Raw genomic sequence first — 23,657 nt, 5'->3', positions numbered from 1 at the left:
ATAATAATTTCAAAATAAAAGCCTTGAATATTTTTACATCAGGTAATTGCTTTTTTTGGCCGTATATGACTTTTTCATCCAAAGCAATGTTACACATGGGATTAGTTTGGAACTTTAAAATGGAGCATAATAATAATTTCAAAATAAAAGCCTTGAATATTTTTACATCACGTAATTGCTGTTTTTGGCTTTATTTGACTTTTTCATCCAAAGCACTGTTACACATGGTATTAGTTTGGCCCTTTGAAATGAAGCATACTGAAAATTTCAAAATAAAAGCCTTGACTATTTTACATGACGTAATTGCTCTTTTTGGCCGTATATGACTTTTTCATCCAAAGCAATGTTACACATGGGATTAGTTCGGAACTTTAAAATGGAGCATAATAATAATTTCAAAATAAAAGCCTTGAATATTTTTACATCAGGTAATTGCTGTTTTTGGCTTTATGTGACTTTTTCATCCAAAGCACTGTTACACATGGGATTAGTTTGGAACTTTAAAATTAAGCATACTGAAAATTTCAAAATAAAAGCCTTGAATATTTTACATGACGTAATTGCTCTTTTTGGCCGTATATGACTTTTTCATCCAAAGCAATGTTACACATGGGATTAGTTCGGAACTTTAAAATGGAGCATAATAATTTCAAAATAAAAGCCTTGAATATTTTACATGACGTAATTGCTCTTTTTGGCCGTATATGACTTTTTCATCCAAAGCAATGTTACACATGGGATTAGTTCGGAACTTTAAAATGGAGCATAATAATAATTTCAAAATAAAAGCCTTGAATATTTTTACATCAGGTAATTGCTGTTTTTGGCTTTATGTGACTTTTTCATCCAAAGCACTGTTACAGGTGGTATTAGTTCGGAACTTTGAAATGAAGCATACTGAAAATTTCAAAATAAAAGCCTTGAATATTTTTACATGACGTAATTGCTCTTTTTGGCTTTATTTGACTTTTTCATCCAAAGCACTGTTACACATGGTATTAGTTTGGCCCTTTGAAATGAAGCATACTGAAAATTTCAAAATAAAAGCCTTGAATATTTTTACATCATGTTATTGCTCTTTTTGGCTTTATTTGACTTTTTCATCCAAAGCACTGTTACACGTGGTATTAGTTTGGCCCTCTGAAATGAAGCATACTGAAAATTTCAAAATAAAAGCCTTGAATATTTTTACATGACGTAATTGCTCTTTTTGGCTTTATTTGACTTTTTCATCCAAAGCACTCTTACACGTGGTATTAGTTCAGAACTTTAAAATGAAGCATACTGAAAATTTCAAAATAAAAGCCTTGAATATTTTTACATCATGTAATGCTCTTTTTTGCTTCATTTGACTTTTTCATCCAAAGCACTGTTACACGTGGTATTAGTTTGGCCCTTTGAAATGAAGCATACTGAAAATTTCAAAATAAAAGCCTTGAATATTTTTACATCAGCCACTTGTGTTTTGAGCATTATATAACTATTTTAACCCAAGGACTATTACGCATGGGATTAGTTTGGCCCTTTGAAATGAAGTTTAACAAAACTTCCAAAATAAAAGCCTTGACAACATTTTAAATCGTACCGAATGGTGCACGTCCGCCTCGCTTAACGTTCTTGCGGTTCTCCGCGTGCCACTGATCACGTCGCGGCGTTCTTTAGCGTCGACGCCGATTTGTGGCGCGACGACGCCGGGCCCGAACCCCACGGGCGCGCCTCGGCAGGCCCCGGCTAAATTTCTTCCGAAATTTTGTTTTTCTAGTATATTATATATTATTATTCCGTTACCGTTAATGCGGCTCGTACCGCTGCGAGCCCACCCACAAAAGTGGTATCAAAACGTGCGGCTTATTCCCGCCATTGGAGCTATTATTTTTATAAGGAATCGGACTTACGATGGCGACGTAAAAAGCGAAAAACGAGCAAAATTACCAACTGCCGAAACGCAGAGCCTAACTGACACCAACTGCCGCTTTTTTAGAGTGAGAAATGAAGAGAATTTTTGACCCCAAAATGATTTTGAGATCGCCCTCACGCCCACAAATATCGCCCAATTGATATCAAACTCGGTCATGACATCGATACGCCTGCCTGCTCCGGTAAAATGTTTTCGAAATTTCTCTAGGGCTTACGGTTTTCTGTCAAAGTGCTTCAGAGCGAAATAATGCGCCAGGATAACTGACGCTCTCCCAGATTCACTTCCATGTATTTCTGAAAAATTTCTGTGCTCTGCATACACCATTTTTGTCTCATCACTGCAATTACTGTGAGTGAGCTACAAATATGAATCGCGGTACTATGGGAGACGACAAATAGCTCTTTCATATGCTTCAAACGGTTTTCCAATACGTCTCTCGGTTCCTGAACGGCAAGAAGTTGTTCAGGCTGCTTTTTCCATATAAACCAATGGGGTGTCTCACAAAGATAGAAATCTTTTTCCACCTCTCTGTGTCACACACACATGACAGTTAGCAGAGGATTGATAACCATAGCAATGGAACACAGGAGGGGATTGGCTGCTGGTTAGGACTACAAATACGCATCACTGTAGTTCTAATCAATACTCAGTTAAAACAGAGGGCTGAGCTGCCATTTAGAGCAATTGGCTGTTTTGGCCAGTAAATAACGGATTTAACCCAAACACTGTTAGACATCTTAATTAGTGTGATCATTTAATATGAAGCTTATGTATTTTTTCAAAATAAAAGCCTCATTATTCCCCTCAAGTTAATGCACCGCCGTAGGCGGTGCAATAATATTAGCATGCATTATATTTTTCTCTCAGGTTAGGGAACTGCCTTGCGCAGCAAGGCAGTTCATTAGCATTAGCCTTTTACCTTAAATAAGCTATTAGCTATTTTCTTACTTATTAGCCATGTTTAATATACTGAGTGGAGTAAGTCAATTACAGACAACATTCTAATGCCCTTCTGTCAGAACTACAACATGGAGGAACTGTCAGTTACTACAGAGGAGGACTGAGCTGGCCTTTAGAACTACTTGTGTTTTGGGCATTATATAACTGATTTTACCCAACCATTGTTACACATGGAATTAGTGTGGCAATTTAAAATTAAGCTTAATAAAAATTTCAAAATAAAAGCCTTGAATATTTTTACATCATGTAGTTGCTCTTTTTGGCTTTATTTGACTTTTTCATCCAAAGCACTGTTACACATGGGATTAGTTTAGCTCTTTGAAATGAAGCATACTGAAAATTTCAAAATAAAAGCCTTGAATATTTTTACATCAGATAATTGCTCTTTTTGGCTTTATGTGACTTTTTTATCCAAAGCACTGTTACACATGGGATTAGTGTGGCAATTTAAAATTAAGCTTAACAAAAATTTCAAAATAAAAGCCTTGACAATTTTAACATCAGATAATTGCTCTTTTGAGCATTATATAACTGATTTAACCCAGCAATTGTTACACATGGAATTAGTTTGGCACTTTGAAATGAAGCTTAACAAAAATTTCAAAATAAAAGCCTTGAGAAATCTTACATTAGGTAATTGCTCTTTTGAGCAATAAATAACTGATTTAACCCAATGACTATTAGACATGGGATTAGTTTGGCCCTTTGAAATTAAGCTTAACAAAAATTTCAAAATAAAAGCCTCAACATGTCCCTAAGGTTAGTGCACCGCCGCAGGCGGTGCAATAATATTATTCTGCATTATCTTTTTCTCTGAGGTTAGGGAACTGCCTTGCGCAGCAAGGCAGTTCATTAGCATTAGCATTTTAGCTTATATAAGCTATTAGCTATTTATTTGACTTATTAGCCATGTTTAGTCTACTGAATGGAGTAATACCATTATAGAAAACATCCTAGTGATGTCCCACATGCTACTGACAGCAATCATGCTAACATTAGCATTTTTGCTAATTTTAGCTGATACACTTACTTTATCATACTGAATGGTGCAAGTCCATGTTAGTAAATATTCTTGTCAATCTCCACATGCAATTGATTACGTTGCAGCTTTCTTTAGCATTGATGCTAATTTCTAGCATCAGAACACTCGGTCCAAACCGACGGGCACACTTTGGCAGGCCCCGGTTAAATTTCTTCAGGAATTTTCTAGTTGGGGCCTGCCCATAGCAATGCATAAGGAGAGCAGTACTGACTTGCGAAGCAAGTCAGTACTGCCTCCATGCATTGCATGGCAGGCACCTATTATTCTACACCCAATAGAATGTCTCTTTATTTATTGGGGCCTGCCCATAGCAATGCATAAGGAGAGCAGTACTGACTTGCGAAGCAAGTCAGTACTGCCTCCATGCATTGCATGGCAGGCACCTATTATTCTACACTCGATAGAATGTCTCTTTATTTATATCTTTATTTATTTATTTTTCTTCCATCACCGTTAATGCGGCTCGTACCGCTGCGAGCCCACCCACAAAAGTGGTATCAAAACGTGCGGCTCGGTGCCGAGAAGGGAGCTATTATTTTTATAAGGAATCGGACTTACGATGGCGACGTAAAAAGCGTCAAACGAGCCAAATTTCCAACTGCCGAAACGCAGAGCCTAACTGACACCAACTGCCGCTTTTTTAGAGTGAGAAATGAAGAGAATTTTTGACCCCAAAATAATTTTGAAATCGCCGTCACGCCCACAAATATCGCACGATTGGTATCAAACTCGGTCCTGACATTGATACGCATGCCTGCTCCGGTAAAATGTTTTCGAAATTTCTCTAGGGCTTACGGTTTTCTGTCACGGTGCTTCAGAGCAAAGTCATGCGACAGGATTTTCTGTCGCTCTCTCAGGCTCTCTCCCATGTATTTTCATATATTTCTCAAAAATTTCAGATCTGGGCACACCATTTCTTTCTCTTATCGCTGTTAATACTGTGAGTGACGTAGAGATATGAATCGCGGGACTATCGGAGACGACAAATAGCCCTCTCATACGCTTCAAACGCTTTTCGAATATGTATTACGGTTCCCGAACGGGAAGGAGTTGTTTCCAATGCTTTTTTTAGTTCAAACTGGCTGGCTCAAACAGAGAATTGTCTCCCCCTGCATGTCTCACTCACAGCTGACAGTTGGCAGAGAGAATTATTTACCATAGCAACGGAACTCAGGAGGCTATTGGCTGCTGGTTAGGACTACAAATACGCATCACTGTAGTTCTAACTATAGTGGAAGACTAGGAGGACTGAACTGGCCTTTACAACTACTTGCTGCTATGGGCTGTATTTAACTGATTTAACTCAGTCACCGTTACACATGGGATTAGTTTGGAACATTAAAATGAAGCATACTGAAAATTTCAAAATAAAAGCCTTGAATATTTTGACATCATGTAATTGCTCTTTTTGGCTTTATGTGACTTTTTTATCCAAAGCACTGATACACATGGGATTAGTTTGGCCTTTTGAAATGAAGCATAAAGAAAATTTCAAAATAAAAGCCTTGAATATTTTTACATCATGTAATTGCTCTTTTTGGCTTTATGTGACTTTTTTATCCAAAGCACTGATACACATGGGATTAGTTTGGCCTTTTGAAATGAAGCATAAAGAAAATTTCAAAATAAAAGCCTTGAATATTTTTACATCAACTACTTGTGTTTTGAGCATTATATAACTGATTTAACCCAATGACTATTACACATGGGATTAGTTTGGACCTTTGAAATTAAGCTTAACAAAAATTTCAAAATAAAAGCCTCAACATGCCCCTGAGGTTTGTGCACCGCCGCAGGCGGTGCAGTAATATTATTCTGCATTATCTTTTTCTCCCAGGTTTTGCTGCGCAAGGCAGTTCATTAGCATTAGCATTTTAGCTTAAATAAGCTATTAGCTATTTATTTGACTTATTAGCCATGTTTAGTATACTGAATGGAGTAAGTCCATTATAGAGAACATCCTAGTGATGTCCCACATGCTAGTGACAGCAATGATGCTAACATTAGCATTTTTGCTAATTTTAGCTGATACACTTACTTTATCATACTGAACAGTGCAAGTACATGTTAGTCAACATTCTTGACATTGTCCTCATATGATTGCGGCTTTTTTTAGCATTGATGCTAATTTCTAGCATCAGAACGCTGGGTCCAAACCGACGGGCACACTTTGGCAGGCCCCGGTTAAATTTCTTCAGGAATTTTCTAGTTTATATCTTTATTTATTTTTCTTCCATCACCGTTAATGCGGCTCGTACCGCTGCGTGCACCCCCACAAAAGTGGTATCAAAACGTGCGGCTCGGTGCCGAGAAGGAAGCTATTATTTTTATAAGGAATCGGACTTACGATGGCGACGTAAAAAGCGACCAACGAGCCAAATTTCCAACTGCCGAAACGCAGAGCATAACTGACACCAACTGCCGCTTTTTTAGAGTGAGAAATGAAGAGAATTTTTGACCACAAAATAATTTTGAAATCGCCCTCATGCCCACATATATCGCCCAATTGGTATCAAACTCGGTCATGACATTGATACGCCTGCCTGCTCCGGTAAAATGTTTTCGAAATTTCTCTAGGGCTTACGGTTTTCTGTCAAGGTGCTTCAGAGCGAAATCATGCGCCAGGATAACTGACGATCTCCCAGATTCACTTCCATGTATTTCTGAAAAATTTCTGAGCTCTGCATGCACCATTTTTGTCTCATTACTGCAATTACTGTGAGTGAGCTACAAATATGAATCGCGGTACTATGGGAGACGACAAATAGCTCTTTCATATGCTTCAAACGGTTTTCCAATACGTCTCTCGGTTCCTGAACGGCAAGGAGTTGTTCAGGCTGCTTTTTCCATATAAACCAATGGGGTGTCTCACAAAGATAGAAATCTTTTTCCACCTCTCTGTGTCACACACACATGACAGTTAGCAGAGGATTGATAACCATAGCAATGGAACACAGGAGGCGATTGGCTGCTGGTTAGGACTACAAATACGCATCACTGTAGTTCTAATCAATACTCAGTTAAAACAGAGGGCTGAGCCGCCATTTAGAGCTATTGGCTGTTTTGGCCAGTAAATAACGGATTTAACCCAAACACTGTTAGACATTTTAATTAGTGTGATCATTTAATATAAAGCTTATGTATTTTTTCAAAATAAAAGCCTCAATATCCCCCTCAGGTTAATGCACCGCCGAAGGCGGTGCAACAATATTAGCATGCATTATATTTTTCTCTCAGGTTAGGGAACTGCCTTGCGCAGCAAGGCAGTTCATTAGCATTAGCCTTTTACCTTAAATAAGCTATTAGCTATTTTTTTACTTGTTAGCCATGTTTAATATACTGAGTGGAGTAAGTCAATTATAGACAACATTCTAATGATATCCCACTGCTTCAAACAGTTAGAATCCTGTCTCTCCCTCTCTGTCTCACTCACATGACAGCTGAACTGCTCTTTAGAACTACAATGACTGAAGGTTAGAACTACAACATGGCGGACACTGAGTGCCTACAAAAGAGGTCTGAGCTGAATGTCAGAACTACAACATGGTGGAACTGTCAGTTACTACAGAGGAGGACTGAGCTGGCCTTTAGAACTACTTGTGTTTTGGACTTTGTATAGCTGCTTTTATCCAACCATTGTTACACATGGGATTAGTGTGGCAATTTAAAATGAAGCTTAATGAATATTTCAAAATAAAAGCCTTGAATATTTTTACATCATGTAGTTGCTCTTTTTGGCTTTATTTGACTTTTTCATCCAAAGCACTGTTACACATGATATTAGTTTAGCTCTTTGAAATGAAGCATACTGAAAATTTCAAAATAAAAGCCTTGAATATTTTTACATGAGATAATTGCTCTTTTGAGCATTATATAACTGATTTAACCCAGCAATTGTTACACATGGGATTAGTTTGGCACTTTGAAATGAAGCTTAACCAAAATTTCAAAATAAAAGCCTTGAGAAATCTTACATTAGGTCATTGCTCTTTTGAGCAATAAATAACTGATTTAACCCAATGGCTATTACACATGGGATTAGTTTGGCCTTTTGAAATGAAGCATAAAGAAAATTTCAAAATAAAAGCCTTTCATATTTTTACATCAACTACTTGTGTTCTGAGCATTATATAACTCATTTAACCCAATGACTATTATACATGGGATTAGTTTGGCCCTTTGAAATGACGTTTAACAAACATTTCAAAATAAAAGCCTTGACAATTTTTACATCAGATAATTACTCTTTTGAGCATTATATAACTGATTCAACCCAATCGCTGTTATACATGGGATTAGTTTGCACCTTGGAAATGAAGCTTAAAAAAAATTTCAAAGTAAAAGCCTTGAGAAATTTTACATTATTTAATTGCTCTTTTGAGCAATAAATGACTGATTTAACCCAATGACTATTACACATGGGATTAGTTTGGACCTTTGAAATTAATCTTAACAAAAATCTCAAAATAAAAGCCTCAACATGCCCCTGAGGTTAGTGCACCGCCGCAGGCGGTGCAATAATATTATTCTGCATTATCTTTTTCTCTCAGGTTAGGGTTAGCATTAGCATTTTAGCTTAAATAAGCTATTAGCTATTTATTTGACTTTTTAGCCATGTTTAGTATACTGAATAGAGTAAGTCCATTATAGAGAACATCCTAGTGATGTCCCACATGCTAGTGACAGCAATCACGCTAACATTAGCATTTTTGCTAATTTTAGCTGATACACTCACTTTATCATACTGAATGGTGCAAGTACATGTTAGTAAACATTCTTGTGATTCTCCTCATATGATTGCAGCTTTCTTTAGCATTGATGCTAATTGCTAGCATCAGAACGCTGGGTCCAAACCGACGGGCACACTTTGGCAGGCCCCGGTTAAATTTCTTCAGGAATTTTCTAGTTTCAATTACCGTTCATTTTTTACCATTTCTTTGCTTGTTAAGTAGAACTGAAAATTATAAAAACCAAACTCACTGGTATGCTTCAGTCTAAAAATCATGATATGGTTGTAATAACATTATGATCTACAATTTCTTTAGCTGAAATCTGTGAAAGACAGGAAACACAAAGGCAGTTTTCTGCATTTGTCTGGTGAATAGGTGTAACTAAAGCTGAAAAACATGTTGCTGTTATTGATTTAACCTCCTACACTCACATTTAAATCCTGACAGTACTGTCACATTATGTGTTGTGGATATTTCTTCACTGTTTTACCCATCTCTTTATTCCCTCTACTTTGGCCTTCGATAATTTTCTCAGAATTTACACTGAACAGAACGGCCTGACAGTGGAATAAAATAGGAACAAGATTGAATATATGAAGCCAAATAAATGGTTTCTCAATGCAAAAAGCTTGAGAGTGTGTTTTCCGTCGTTGTACCTTATCGGACATTAACGGACTCAGTGATTTCATGCTTCATTAACTAACACAAACTTTCTGCTAGGAATAAAAATAAAAACTGAGCTAAATATGATGTAAAAAACTGATATAAAGCCAAGATATTTGGCTGTAGCACAAACTCTGTTTGGATTTTTGGACAAGTTTTGTGTTTATATGCTACAAACGTTTTATATAGCAAACAGGATAGTTAATGATTAACAAATTTCCAGGGTTGATCCTTATTCATAATTTATGACTAAAAATCTAATTTGTAAATTAGATAATCTTACATGCTGGATATCGATGTCTGGATCAAATCCTGATTGAAAATGATCTAATTTTGTCTCAAATTAAATATTTTAAGTTGACAGTTTGTTGGATTTGGGTGAATCTGATGTTTCCTGCTTGTAGGTCCACATGTTGCATGGTTTGGGCGATTTTGTCCGTTTGACCTTGAGATTAGAAAATCAGGGCACAGCTGGTCTTAGTGCTCACTGGAAGCTGTTGCCACTGTCGAGATGGCTCTGCACTGGTGATCCAATGATTCTCTCTTTTGGAGATAAAGATTTTAATGTCCTGAAAAGCAGTTTTGGTGCAGCAGAAACTCCCACTTTGAAGTTGTTGATGATCCAAAACATCTTTCTTTAAGTTCAGGATTCATTCTTTGCAGCTTTTGTCCTGCATGTGACGTTATCCTGATGCAAAGCAAAGATAAATGCACAAGAATGTTTGTAACACAAAATAAAATGAGCAGATCAGTCTCCTAATATGAAGAATAGTGATGTAAACTGTATTTTTTACAGCTATACTTGTACTGATGATAGCCTAACCTCATTTTAATATTGTCCTATCAATGTTTGCAATGGAAAAATTTATAAAAAATTTTGTTTCTGCTGTCAAACGAGTGTAGAATTGATGTACGTCCGATCCGACTGCACAGTAATCTGAAAACAATAAAAATTGTCACAGTAAGAAGTTTGTGTTGAACAGCTGAACTTGTGCGAACACAGGCCCGCGTTTTCATCTCTGGCGAAAGTACAGATGTTTATATAATCCTAGCTGGAATGAAAAGAGGCCTAAATAATGTAATGTGAGTGTTATTTGGTGCAGATTCAAAACAGTTTGTCCTACCCAAAAGCCTTTGTTGTTGCTACATTTATGGCTCTTATCATTACACGAAGTCGCCGGCAGGCTACAACTAGCATATGCAAAGGGAGCCAAATTCTTATTTTTTCATGAGAACATTTGCACAACATTTGCTGGTTGTGCTGAAGGATGTTGACATGATCCTTCCAGACAAACACGGTGACTAATTAAGCTGACAGGTTGACACCATCCCACCCCCAAACAGCTCAGAGGGCTGTCACTCATCTGGATCAGCCTAGTCAGTCGTGTTATCCAGCCCTCCTGCCTTTTTGCAGATCAGTCCTCGTGTCATTTCAGCTCACTTCTACCGGGTGCCTCCCATCACATCTATTCTGAAGTAGCGTTGCCCCAACCTGTGGAATATGATGCCAAATTTTGTTTTATTGTTAATTTTCTGTAAAAAATAGCAAAAGATGAACAACTTTTCTGCTTTGGATAGAGTAAAACACGTGTCAAACTCGAAGCCCGTGGGCCAAATCCGGCCCGCCGTAGCCTTTTATGTGGCCCTCTAGATTCTAGACTAAGTACTAAATGTGCTTAAATATTATGTTATCAGCCAAATCAATGCAGTTTTTATCTGCTTACTGCCAAATTATATCAGTCCTTCCAGTTTCTTAAGAATTGTCATGGAAAATCAACAAATTCTTGCACTTTTTTTGCATTAATGCATAATTGAGAGCTTACTGTAGATTTTTCTCAAAAATTGTCAAAAACTTTACTTGTAGCTGCTTCTGCCTTAATTGATGTCAAACTATAGTCTATGATCTATACAGTGAGTAATGTAAAGTCACATATACCGTCATAAATAAGCTCAAATATTACCAAATTAGTACCACAAACACTTTGATTTTTATTGCAAAAAAATCACAAAAAGTATCAGTGGAGGGACTTAAAAGATGTTCAGTAATATGATTTCATTTTAAGAATTTATTGATATTTCAACAGCTTGTGAACAGGTTTTATCAATACTTTCTGGCACGACTGAACCCTTTAAGAGCATTCATGTCAAACGATAATGAGTTTGACACCCGTGAAGTGAAACATTAACAGGAAAATGTACATAAAAAGATTTTTTTTAAATGTTACGTTACACATGTAGTAATCAAATCAAATCTAGGTTATTTGTATAGCACTTTTTTTGAACATTATGTAAGCAACCCAGGATGCTCTTGTCAGCTCTCCATGAACATTTGTATTCTTTGCTCTTCTTTTTCGAGCTTCCAGGAAAATAACTGTCCTGATTTGCTGTGTGCGGTTTCAGATTGATATTGAGAATAAATCTGTTCCAGCTGCCAATTTCCCATCTACAACCAAAAATAAACACCTTCTTGTCATGCATGTCTGTCTTCAACGTGACATTGCCTGACTCGAATCAGCGCCTCTGAATTCAGAGTTTGATTCATTTGTTCAGAAAATAAAACAGGGATCCTAATAAAGATGTTTACAAGTCACTCACTGAAATAAAACATGAAACTGTGATTCTGCTGTTTATTGCAATGTTTTTTAAAAAAAAAAAAAAAACCACAATCATAAGGAGCATTCACTGTTGGATTTAGTGCTATTGCAACTAGAGACGCCTGGCAAAACAGTTTTTACATTTTTTATATTAAACCTACAAACTGTTTTTTATAGGAACATTATGTGACAGACCAACACATATTATTCAAAGCTTGTAAAATTTTACAGAGCTCTGTTCAGTCCAGCGTTTGATGGCACAACTATATCAAGACATAGCTGTCCACCTTAACCAACATGCTTAGACATCTTCAAAATTAATCAGCCAAGAAGTGCAAAAATGACTTTGGTAAGCTGCAGAGATCCACAGCTTAGATGGAAGAGTATTTCAGCTAAAATAGTGTATGACTAAAAGTCATACACTCCAGAAATAAAACTCTGGAGTCGACACGAACATGTGGAAGAAGGTGCTCTGTTCAGATGAGATCAAAATCAAAATTTTTTTGGCTTTCACGCAAAATACCGTTGGGATCAGAAGATTAATTCTGCATAAGGCAGAAAGCTGGTCAGACTTTACGATGGAGTAACATACAGGATAGTTCTGGAAGAAAAACTGAGCCTGCACAAGAGTGGAGACTGGGCCAGTGTGTGTTAGAGTGGCCTAGTCAAAGTCCAGACCCAAATCCAGTTGGAATCTGTAGCAAAATTTGAAAATTGCTGTTCACAGATGCTTTCCATGCAGTCTGACAGACCTTGAGGTATTTTTCAAAGAACTGGAGGTGAAGACTTACCTCTAAATACTTGCAGGTTCATGTGCACACCACACTTTTCAGATTTCTTTGTGCAAATCACAGAAAACTAGAGTGAAAAAAAGTTTGTGCTTGTGGCAGAACGTGAAAATTTCAGGGAGGACGGATTCCTTAGTTTGCACATCTATAACAGCCTTTAAAAAATACGGATCTATGTTTGTTAGTAAGGTTTAACTATGGAGAGCAAGAATTTGTAAAACGTTCAGGCTGGATGATGGAAGTTTTACACTGTCAACACAGTAATGAATATGTTAGAAATATAATGTGAATGTCTGGTGGCCCCTGGGTCATATTTGTAACATTACATCATCATCTGAACCAAAATGTTTTAGTCATACAAGGAAGTCAAGTGAAAGTTTTTTTTTATGTCTGACCTTTTTATGCTCATCTCAGGTCCAGTAGGTTAACTTCCATAACCCTGAACAAACTGCGGTGCAAAAGCTCCCAGTGAGCAGTGAGCAGCAGTTAGCGTTTGTAAAATTAAACACAGCTAATATGTGCAACATTAATAATAACAGTTACAAACGTCTACAGAACCCTGCTACATATGTGTCACATTTACAACAACCTCTGCTGAGCACAGTGCTTCACAACAATCACAACATCACGGGTAGATAAATGACAAAATGGAAAATAAAATTAAATTTGGTAAAAAAAATAAATAAATCAAATCGGGTAAGTACTAATATCCAAATTATTTTCTTCCCTTTTTCTTTTTTAACTGGTGTTGAAGGCCCGTCTGGACGTAAACTGACCTCCTGACTGAGGGGAATAAGTGTATTATTGTTTCCACACCTGTAAAAAATAAACCACTACTGTAAACACAGCAGAAATAAAGCAGTCTAGTAAGAATTAGCAGAAAAAATCACTCATCATAATGTGGCCCCCGCGCTGTCAGCTTAAAACAATTCTGCCTCTGAGTGGATCCACGTCATGCTCCCCTGCTGAAAATCAAAGAAACTCCTCTTTTCATTATTATCTTTGTTCTCAAAATTGGATGCCCATTGAACATCTCATTCAGGATTTTATTGCTGACTTGAATTTAACTTGAAACCGCTGATGGAGCTGGAACGTCTCTGTCTTCCTGCAGGCCTTTTGGAAGGAGAAAGGTTTCTCCGGAGAAATCGTGGCAGGATCTTCCACCGACTGTCCGTTCTGTGTCACCTTTGACGCCACCAGCCCACGTGGGAACCCGGCCCTGGTGGGCTTCATTTCCGGCCAGCAGGCGACTCTTTGGAGCGCGAGAGAGGTAAAGTCAATAGGGACTGAGACCGGTCTAATCAGATTATTATGAACCTGTGTTTATCTTAGCAGAGCTCTCATCCTGCATGCAGCAGCCGCTCCTGAGGCTTGTTTGATATTTGATTTGAATTCTGCATGATCTCATGTGAAGTCATGCAGCATGCTAATGGTAAAATGAGGAAAGCGTGGGTATAAAAGGCTCAAATATTGGGCAGGAATAACAGGTCACGAAAACTAAAATGTTTTCAAACATTTATTTATTTCCCATTTACTCTAAAATAACAGGCTATATTAGCATTACAGAGAGGTTCATTCAATTTTGACTGCATGTTGAGGGCTGGTGCAGATTTCCATTGTGTGTGGAGACAAAGGCAGAATATTGTGTCTTGTCATAATAACAATATTACTTGAGTGCAGCATTAAGAAAATTGCATCCAGGAATGAGGCGGATGGAGGGGGGGATGCTGCTGCCAGCTCGCAGTGGCTATTACTTCATGAAATATAGGAGATAAAAGCATTTTTAAGTGGCCCAAAACAAAACCCAGTGTGAGGGACATTTATGTCTAAGTGGCCTCTGCAATGGACATCTGGTGCTTTTAGTTCATTAGGTGTTAATTGGCTGGAAAATGAAGATGTTGCTTTATGTTTGCTCTGGTTGTGAGGTGAAAGAAAAGATTTTATTAAGATTACTCCAGGAAAGAAATCATTAGTGGACATTGTACTGCCAGTACCTGTGAGTAGTTTTTTTTGTTGTTGTTGTTTTTCTTGTCCAGCTCAGTTTCACTGATTAGCAAAGTTTCTTTCCTAGACAAAGTAATTGACAACTCTGTTGTTGTAATTGCGGTTTTTATTCCAAAAGAAAGTATACCTGACTCCATATCTTTGTGTGTAGCTGTGTTTCTTTCCTGTATAAAGCCAATGACGGAGCCATTCTCTGTTGTTACCAACTCAGTGCTCTGTTCAACAGGGTCTCCTTTTTGGGATGAAACCTTTCATGGAGCTTTTGATGATGTTAGTTTTTGTCTTTTTCTGTTCAATAGAAAGTACACTTGGTTCAGTGCTTTTGTTTTTCAACTGAATCTCTTTTCTCTTTACTTTACTTTTTGTTTTTGTCCAGCTCAGTTTCTCTGATTAGCCAGGTCTTTTCCCTAGACAAAATAAATGGCAAAGCTATTGTTTACATTACCTCTTTTGCAGTGCTAAAATAGAATAGAAAGTATACCTGACTCCATGTTTTTGTGATTAGCTAGCTCTTTTTCTTGTATGAAGCCTATAATGGAGCTATTCTCTGTTGCTAGCAGGTCAGTTGCTCTGGTTTAACACCGTCTCCTCCTGGTGATTAAACCTTTGGCGTTAATTCTTGAATTTTGGTTTTAGAAAGTACACTTAGCTCAGTGCTTTTGTTTTTTAGCTGTGTCTCTTTCCTAAAAGAGTAATACTATATTTAGCTGTCTTTCTTTCACAGAAAAAGCAATTGACATAATTGTTACGGCCATCTTCTAAAACCACTTGTTTAGCTCCTGGCTCAACCTATTTGTGTTTAGTCCCGTCTCTTTTCTAAATTAAGGGTGCATTCACACCAGCCCTGTTTAGTCTGCTTTAATCCGATTCTAGTTCGTTTGCCTAGAAAGTCTGGTTTATTTCGGGAGGTGTGAATGCGTAATCAATCTCTGATGTGGACCAAAAAAATCAAACTCTGGTGCGGTTTGAATAAATATGTGAACACTGAGCAGACCAGAGACCAGGAAGCGAAATAAAGCTCAGATAACTAAGTACAGCTAAATCAAACTTGTGAGTCTCTTTTGTCAAAAGAGACAAAAGAGAAATCCTACAACCACTAAGATCTGACTCCGCTCTATTTTTGTTTACACTTTGCAAAGAAAACAGTTGCGCTCAGTGTTTTCTTCTGAGATTTTGGGTCATTTCCTTCAGTGGTTCTTGACGCAGCGCCCCCACAGGTGAGGAGGTGAACAGGTTTTTCAAAAGGTTTGCTTGTTTTGACCCAATGCAGTGTGAAAACAAACAGCACCAGCTGAAAATGTAACAAATGTTGCAATTTCTGTCCCCATTTGAACCAAGTCTACCGGACTATCAGGTGTGAAAACACTGTAAGTCACTATTGGCGCTGTTGCTGCCAATGACCTTTTGTACTTCTTTTTTTTTAACTCCAGGTGAAAATGTTCCTTCTTGGTTCTACTCTGCTTAATTTTTGGCGGGTAAAAACAATTTTAACATTTTCAAACAGCTGTAAGTGTTCCAGATCTTCACCAGGAACTCTTCTTGCACTCATAGCCAACAAGAATATAATTCCTTTGCCTTTTTTTCCCCTTTTTTAATACTTTTTTTTACTCGGGGAGAAAAAAAGACAAAACCCAACATTGTGTCTGGTGTTGTTTTTGCAATTTAGGTCGTTTTCCTGCCTTGCTTTAACGCTCTGCAGCTGCAGTAGCTGTCACCCTGCAGAGACGAGCAGCAAAAGGTTCTTAATAATTAACCTCCACTTGCCGCTCTGCTTCTGAACACAGAGGAAATGTGGTAGCGTGTGATGCAAGCGGGCATAAGGGTTACAATTATGCACAGCATGTGCTGTTTAAATAAGATGAAGTTGTTGATCGGATATGCCATTTTTCATTTGGACCCTCATGCCCTACATTAAATCCCCCTGCAAGAGTTTTAGATTGCTGAATGACAGAGAACTTATTTATGACTAATTTTAACTAACTTTAGTCTAATAAATCTATCCTAGCCTAACAGTCATGGTTTTGGACTGTGAAAGGAAGCTGGAGTACCAAGAGAGACTCGAAACGTATCGAAAATTATTGTTCTGAATGTCAACGTGGGAAAGAATCAATCAAAATACAAGGACCATGTCTTAAAATTACATATTTAACATATTTTCACATTGTAATTTGACACTATGCAAAAAACTGATTTGATTTTTATGGTGTTCTAAAGCTGGGGTGTTCAAAGTGTGGGCTGGGGGCCATTTGTGGCCCTTCTGGCCCATCCAAATTTACTTTTTTATTTTTAAATCAGGATGAAATTATCACCATCATCAGTTTCTCACACTAAGCAGATCCACCTTTATCCAGAGACGTTTACTGACTTTCCCGCACCAAAATCAACTTTTATTTAATTTATGGAATTTGGCTAAATATAGAAAGCATTTAAAAAAAACAGTAACCCCCAACTTCTGCTCTTATAACTGAGGATAAATTTGTTATACTGAGCCCAAAAGAATTTCAAAACAAGATGCCCATTTTATGTTTTGGATTTTCAAAATCCAAAACCAAAGGAACCAAAAACTTTGACAATTGTATTTGTTTGATTTTAGTTCTTTTTCTTTTCTTGGCCCAGGTGACAAAAAGTTTCGACACCCCTGAGCCTTGAGGGCCACATAAATAGTTGCGGTTTGCCGGATTTGACACATGTGGTTTGCATGAAAACTTTTTACCCTTCCTTATAAATCCGTGGTGTAGCTGTACCTTTTTACGACTAAGCTACATTTTAGTTTTGCAGTTTTGCTTTTTATGCCGTGTAAATGTTCTATTTATGTTTTGAGCATACAAGCCCACGCTTTAGTGCTGCAGAGCTCTTCTATTGTTGCCTGTAAGCTTTGCTCGCTTAATGAGGTGTGAGGTGACCTGCGTTTAACAAAACAAGAACCAATCAGGTTCATTTTAAATCAATGCGCCTCTACTGCTTCACACGGCGGCGTTATGTAACCCTCTTTTCTTTTCTAATGTATCAACAAGGATTTAAATAAACATTTCTAACGCAATTTAAAATGGTGGATGGACCTCTGATGCTCCCCCACCTCCGTTTACTTCTATTTTAAACTCTTGCAGCTCTGTTGTTTGTTTTTCTCAAATAGCATAGAGGGCATCCTAATTTTTTCTTTTTCTTTGGGATAAAGTAATAGGTCATAAGCAGGGAGACGGCGGAGACAAAGAGACGCAGTAGAGACAGATAAGACAAGTCAGGAACTGTGTGTACGTTGCCTTATCTCTATTCCTTTTGTCAGTTTGTCTGTTCTTCCATCCCAGCCCTTCCAATTTGCTCATCCTTTCTGCAATTTTTCTGCACCTCTCACCGTGTTGTTTATATCTTCTTCCTTTGAGTTTCATTTTTCTCCTTTGCTGTGTTTTGCTTACATTGTTTTGCTGAATGGTTCAAATGCTTTTCCTCTCCAGCTTCTCGTTTTCTTTCTCTCTTTTTTTTTTTTTAACCCGTCTCAGATTTGTCTGAGTTATTTCCCGCTCTGTTATTACCATTTTTTCACATTTTCTCTCTCACGTCTTGCCTGCAATTTGTTTGCAACCTTCATGTCTGATGGAACTCTAACATGATACATGATATACAAGGGCAAGTTTACAGCTTTCATACATCTGCCACTGGATCTTTACTAATAAAAACACTCCAATTGTCAAATATTGTCCCATTACTACCACAAACCTTAATTAATTAAATTGTATTTTAAGAGGTTTACTAATACAATTATACACAGTTATAATTTTTTCAGTTTTTAGACCATTCTGAGCAGTGTGTTTTCATTCTGACTCTAGGCCTTAAAATTAACACTGTACAACATCTGTTTAATGAAAATGGTGGATAAAGATTATATCAAAGCATATTCATGTACTAGAATAGCCCCGTTAAAGTTAGCTGAGAATCTGGGGCACGAATAACAGTTTTTAGTTTTTAGCAAATGCTTTCCATCCACTTTGACTGAGTTTGAGATATTTTGCAAAGAAGAGGTAAAACATTTACTCTCCAGATCCAAAAAGGCTTTCTACAAGATTTTAGTCTTGCATCATAGACCAACAAAGTACATTCAAATACAGATTACATAGTAAAATAATCTAATCCAAGCCAGTTTTATTTATAAAGCTCTTTAAAACTGTTTCATCTTCCTCTCCTCCAGACTAGCAGCAGCTGAAACAAAGTGCTTCAAGCTACAAACATACATTGTAAAAAGCAAATTCATATTGAAACATAATTTAGAAACAAAACAGTCAATTGTAAACAAAACAAATGTGTGTACCAAAATGCCATTTAGTAAACAGTTGTCCATCTAAGGCAGCAGCTGCAGGAAGTATTAAATTACAGCTTTGATCCCTCATCCCCTGCTGCACTGCATGTCCCTTCATTCTTTCCTTTATTCCTCCACACTCTTACATTCCTCCTGGTTTCATGCTCAATGTTGTGGCTCCTCACAAAATAAAAACCCTCCTTGAGCTGGGAAAAACACGGATGTGCATTATTATTTCAGCAGTATGCCGCTCTGCTTTTAAATGCTAAGCGCTGCTGGTACAACGCTGAGCCCGGATTTTCTCTGTTTGCAGGCTGGAGAAAGAAGAACAGCTGTGCTTTCTAGTCTGGTGAAGTACCTTGGTCCTGAGGCTGCATCGTGCATTCACTATGAGGAGAAAGTAAGTCCTACAGCGGTCAAAGTGTTTGTTGTTTGGTATAAACCCAATGTTTTTGCTCTGAAATCAAACACTGGCGCATAAAAAGATACATTTGACGTTTTATTTTGTAAAATTCAGTCCGTCAAGTATCCATGATAACTCTGCATGGCAGGATTTAAGGAAATGAGGAAGGTGCATCCTTCTTTGCTTCTGCTGCATTTGCTTTTTTGCATTATAATCCTCTATAATTGGAGCCAATTTTATGAATATATATACATCTGTGTTTAATTGTCCTGACTCTCAATGCGCTGAGAAAAAGTGCAGCATGATAATAAAATAACTGTCTGATCAGCAAGATTTGTTCAAGGAAATCTAAAAATTTGATGTTCCAACATATCATGCATCTCTGTGTTATTTTTGTTTTTAATAACACCAGTGACTAGGTTATCTTCAGTTATTATAAAAAATGTATTTATAAAAAAATATATATTCATATATATATATATATATATATATACTGTATATGACGCCTTGAAATTGGCTTCTGTCTCTTTAAGAACCGTTTCCAACACTCTTTCATCTTGTCATCACAACAATGCTTCTCCATGTCGTCCATTGATGCAGTTTACCACCGTCTTTTGGGAGCGTTTCAGTTTCATAAGCTAAGTAGTTCCACCAGGTGTTTGCCGATTGCTGCTGCCGCTAGTCTGAAGGAACGGAGTGGGGAAATGAAGCTACAAGGAGGAGCTTTGGGGAAATACGTGGGGGTGCTTTTGGTTGCCACGGGAGATTCTAGGATTTCTCAAACATGCTAGACTGAGTCAAAGCAACAAAGTGTTTGTGTTTGAGGGAATAACAACACAACATAATAAAATTCTCAAAAAAGTAAATTTTGCGTAGATGTCCATAAACTTGCATGTATTTTATAGTGAAATGTAGTGAAGTGAACCCCGGCTTGAATTGTTCTCAGAAAATTTGCCCGTTCACTTATTTTTATTTTTTTTCCATAGAGCATGTGTAAAATTTGAAAGACAATGCAGCTCCGGAAGCGTAAATTTGCAAAGCGGCCAATGCAGGAATGCGGTTTATTCTCCTTTGTGTTGATGTACTGCACTGCTCAATAACTGTGGCCACGAATGACTTGCAGCACAATCCCTTCTTAAATCCTGGAGTCGAGATTCCTCCACATTTCATTACTCTGAGATGCTCCTAAGTGAGGTAGCGGCACGTAAAACCAGCCTCAACTACTAGCTGTAATTTACCTGCAAAATCCGACTCCCATCCAACAGGGTTATAAACCACTTTATTGATTTTATACACTATTATTAAAAAAGGAAAGCAGATGTGTTCTGAATTTCAATAGCTACTGTAAACTCAGAGGAACTCTGGGTTTAAATGGATCAAAAAGCAGAAAGTCACCAACTTTAACCAATGAAGCCCTGAAGGCAGGACGATGTCTTCATGCTGGTTGCTCTTTACTTTTACGCGTAATGTGTACTTTGATTAAAAATGCTTTCCTCTGCCATAAATGCCACCCTTCTTCTGTCTGTTAATATTTAGCTCTCTATCTGAGGCCTTTAGATTCAGAGATTTTATGGAACATCCACTTCTGTGAAAATCGGCAGCTGTCAGATGTTTTCCATCTCCGTGTATAAAACTTTCTCGCTGAAGAGTGAAGGATTTCAGGTCGTTTGAAAGTTGCGACGTAACACTTTTGCAACAATTTCTTCTCTAAGGTGTGTTTCATGGTTTCGCACATCTTAATGTTCCCATCTGGCAAACAACACACGAAATTTGATTACAATATTTTTCAAGTTTGAGTATGAAAAATTTATCTTTCAAAGTCGAACAAGAGTTGACCTTTTATAAATATACAGGTTGTCTCATTGAGATCCTGGACCTGTTTTGATAAAACAAACATATTTCAAACTTTCTCGCTCGTTTCCTTCCCTTTTACTTCTACTTTCTAATACAGAGGAACTCTGTCTACTTTAACATCATGAATCTGCTGCAGAACTTGAAAGCTCCTTTTATTGACCGACTCCTCCATCCTAGATGCAGGGGCGCCTGCAGGATGATATCGGAGGGTACGCACAAAACTATCACTGCACCTAATAAATAAGCAAACGCAGCAACATCTCCAACACGCATGACCCGCACAGACCTAATCCACTCAAATATGATACAGGAACGTGATGCGCATGGCACAGAAACAGCAGATCTGATCCACACGAAGCCTGATGCATCCCGTACAACGAGACACAGGCACATAGCCTGTATAGCCTACTTTTAATTTTTTTTTGACAATTACAGGTTCAGGTGGTTTATCTGAGAATTCCCGAAGAGGATATGAAGCAACAACGTTTTCTTAATTTCTACTTGTTTTGACAAACGTTTTGACTGGATTTAACAGTTTAGCTCTCTCAGCCTAGCATGACGCTGGAGAAGAGCGCGGCAGATGTCACGGTCAGTCAATGGAGAAGCTATGGGGTTTCCCGTCAGCACTTAAGTTAAAAAAAACAACCCTGTAAAAGCACACAGGCTAAGAGGTTCAGGCAGGGTTCAGTCAACCCCTCTTTTAAAAGTCTGCTTATTCATTTTCAGCTAGCTTCACTGCATCGTCACATTTGACTTACAGAAAAAGTGCCAAGCCTCTAAATAATCATGGATGGACATGTGCCCACCACCACAGACTCACCCAAATAAGGGTTACATACAGCATATTTTGACACAAAAGAGCATTTTTATTTATTTCCACAACTTTGTGAATAGCAAAGGGGAAAAACAGTAAAAAGTACAATATTTATATAGATTTTATTTTTACTCAAAGGAAAATCTCAAGGTGCACACGGTGCGTATAGCCGTACAGCTGCACTCGCTACTGGTTAGGTGCACAGTTGAGCGTCATCACAGATCCTTCCTTTTGCAGCTGTTGGACTCCATAACTGTAACTGCTGCCAATGAACTTTATAAGTTTCATATCTCTGCTGTTATCTGCACATCCCTCTTTTATTTCTGCAGTTTTTCACTTCTTATAATCTGTTTTTATCCACATCTTGCACATTTTTTCTTCCTTTACATTCCCCTGCTCCGTTAAACATTTTTTAATAACTATACAGCATCATTTCTGTTATGTTAAAACTCCGCCCTCAATGTTATATCTTTTACCTTTGAGTGAATATGCATTATCCCACTTACTTTTGACCGTATTCTGGTAAATCAGATTTTTTTTCTATGTCCGTTTTCGTTGGTCGTGTCTTTTTTCCCCACCTCCCTCACTTTCAATCCTACTTTCTACTTTCCTCCCTTGCTTGTGTCTTTTTTTTGTATTTTCTCTTATATAGAAGAGGAAACATTTCTTTTTCTATTCCATAAATTTAATCAGGAATCTCCAAAGAGGGAATCAGAAGGTGCATTAATCTGATTTAAAATGGTTCCCTTTAAATCCACGAAGGGCAGACAGGAAAGAATATGAAACCCTCAACACAGCTACTCTCCTGGAGAGGAAAATACCTGCTGGGAATATCATTTTTGCCCTAATCATGTTGTGTCACACACAAACAGAACAGCTATTTAGCTGCATTACATGATGCACAGTGCACATTGATTAAATGTGAAACAGTACATTAATCATGCCGGATGTATGATTCCAGCTCCTCGGCTGCTTTTCCTATACTGTACCATCGAAAGCCAGCCAGGAAAAGCGCCTTGAGCAAACCCAAGGCAGCAACATTAAGGGAGATATCATGATTTTACTTCGCTGACAAAGAGACTCAGGGGGGACATCACTTTTAAGAACAATTACTTTGAGTAAAGCCAGAATAATGAATGAAGGCTGCTTAAGCGGCGGAAAGATTTCCCTTGATTTTCTTCATGGCCGCTAAATTGTTATCAGATTTCTCCTCCACCTTCTTTTAATTACTGTTATCCGAACGTCCCCGACGATAAATGTACAGATAAGAACGCCTCCGAGTTCAAAAGATCATTTTAATTTCTTCGCCGCGTCTCACCGGGCTCAGAGCGGTTACGTTCCTCCGCTTTCCCATTAAGCGGGAAAATTGCAGGTTTATGTTTAGTGAGTCAACTTGGACCCATCAAATATTCAGCAGGTACAGCGGTTCTCCACCCGGGTTCACCGCATGCCGTAGATCAGCTTTTCTAATCCACATATATGCTTTGAAAATCTTAAAAACATTTTTATACATTCCCCATCTTTCTCTTCCTCTCGCTAACTGAGCGCATGTTGCACCTACCGGCTCTACGTGACCAATAAAAATGTCAATTCTTG

At 37.8% G+C, this 23,657-nt stretch overlaps 1 protein-coding gene across 1 annotated transcript in view; it reads left to right on the top strand.

Annotated features, from left to right (window-relative positions):
• LOC116724916 (probable flavin-containing monoamine oxidase A) overlaps nucleotides 1-23,657 on the top strand; it is a 75,031-nt gene that overhangs the window by 38,667 nt on the left and 12,707 nt on the right. The window contains exons 9-10 of the mRNA XM_032570708.1: nucleotides 13,807-13,965; nucleotides 19,304-19,390. Of these exons, the coding sequence (XP_032426599.1) occupies nucleotides 13,807-13,965; nucleotides 19,304-19,390 (246 nt within the window). The remainder of the gene's footprint in view (nucleotides 1-13,806; nucleotides 13,966-19,303; nucleotides 19,391-23,657) is intronic.

The sequence above is a fragment of the Xiphophorus hellerii genome, chromosome 8 (assembly GCF_003331165.1).
Source record: "Xiphophorus hellerii strain 12219 chromosome 8, Xiphophorus_hellerii-4.1, whole genome shotgun sequence".
Classification (NCBI taxonomy): Eukaryota; Metazoa; Chordata; class Actinopteri; order Cyprinodontiformes; family Poeciliidae; genus Xiphophorus; species Xiphophorus hellerii.
Note: the sequence above shows the minus strand (reverse complement) of the source record. Positions and strands in the feature narration are given on the sequence as shown.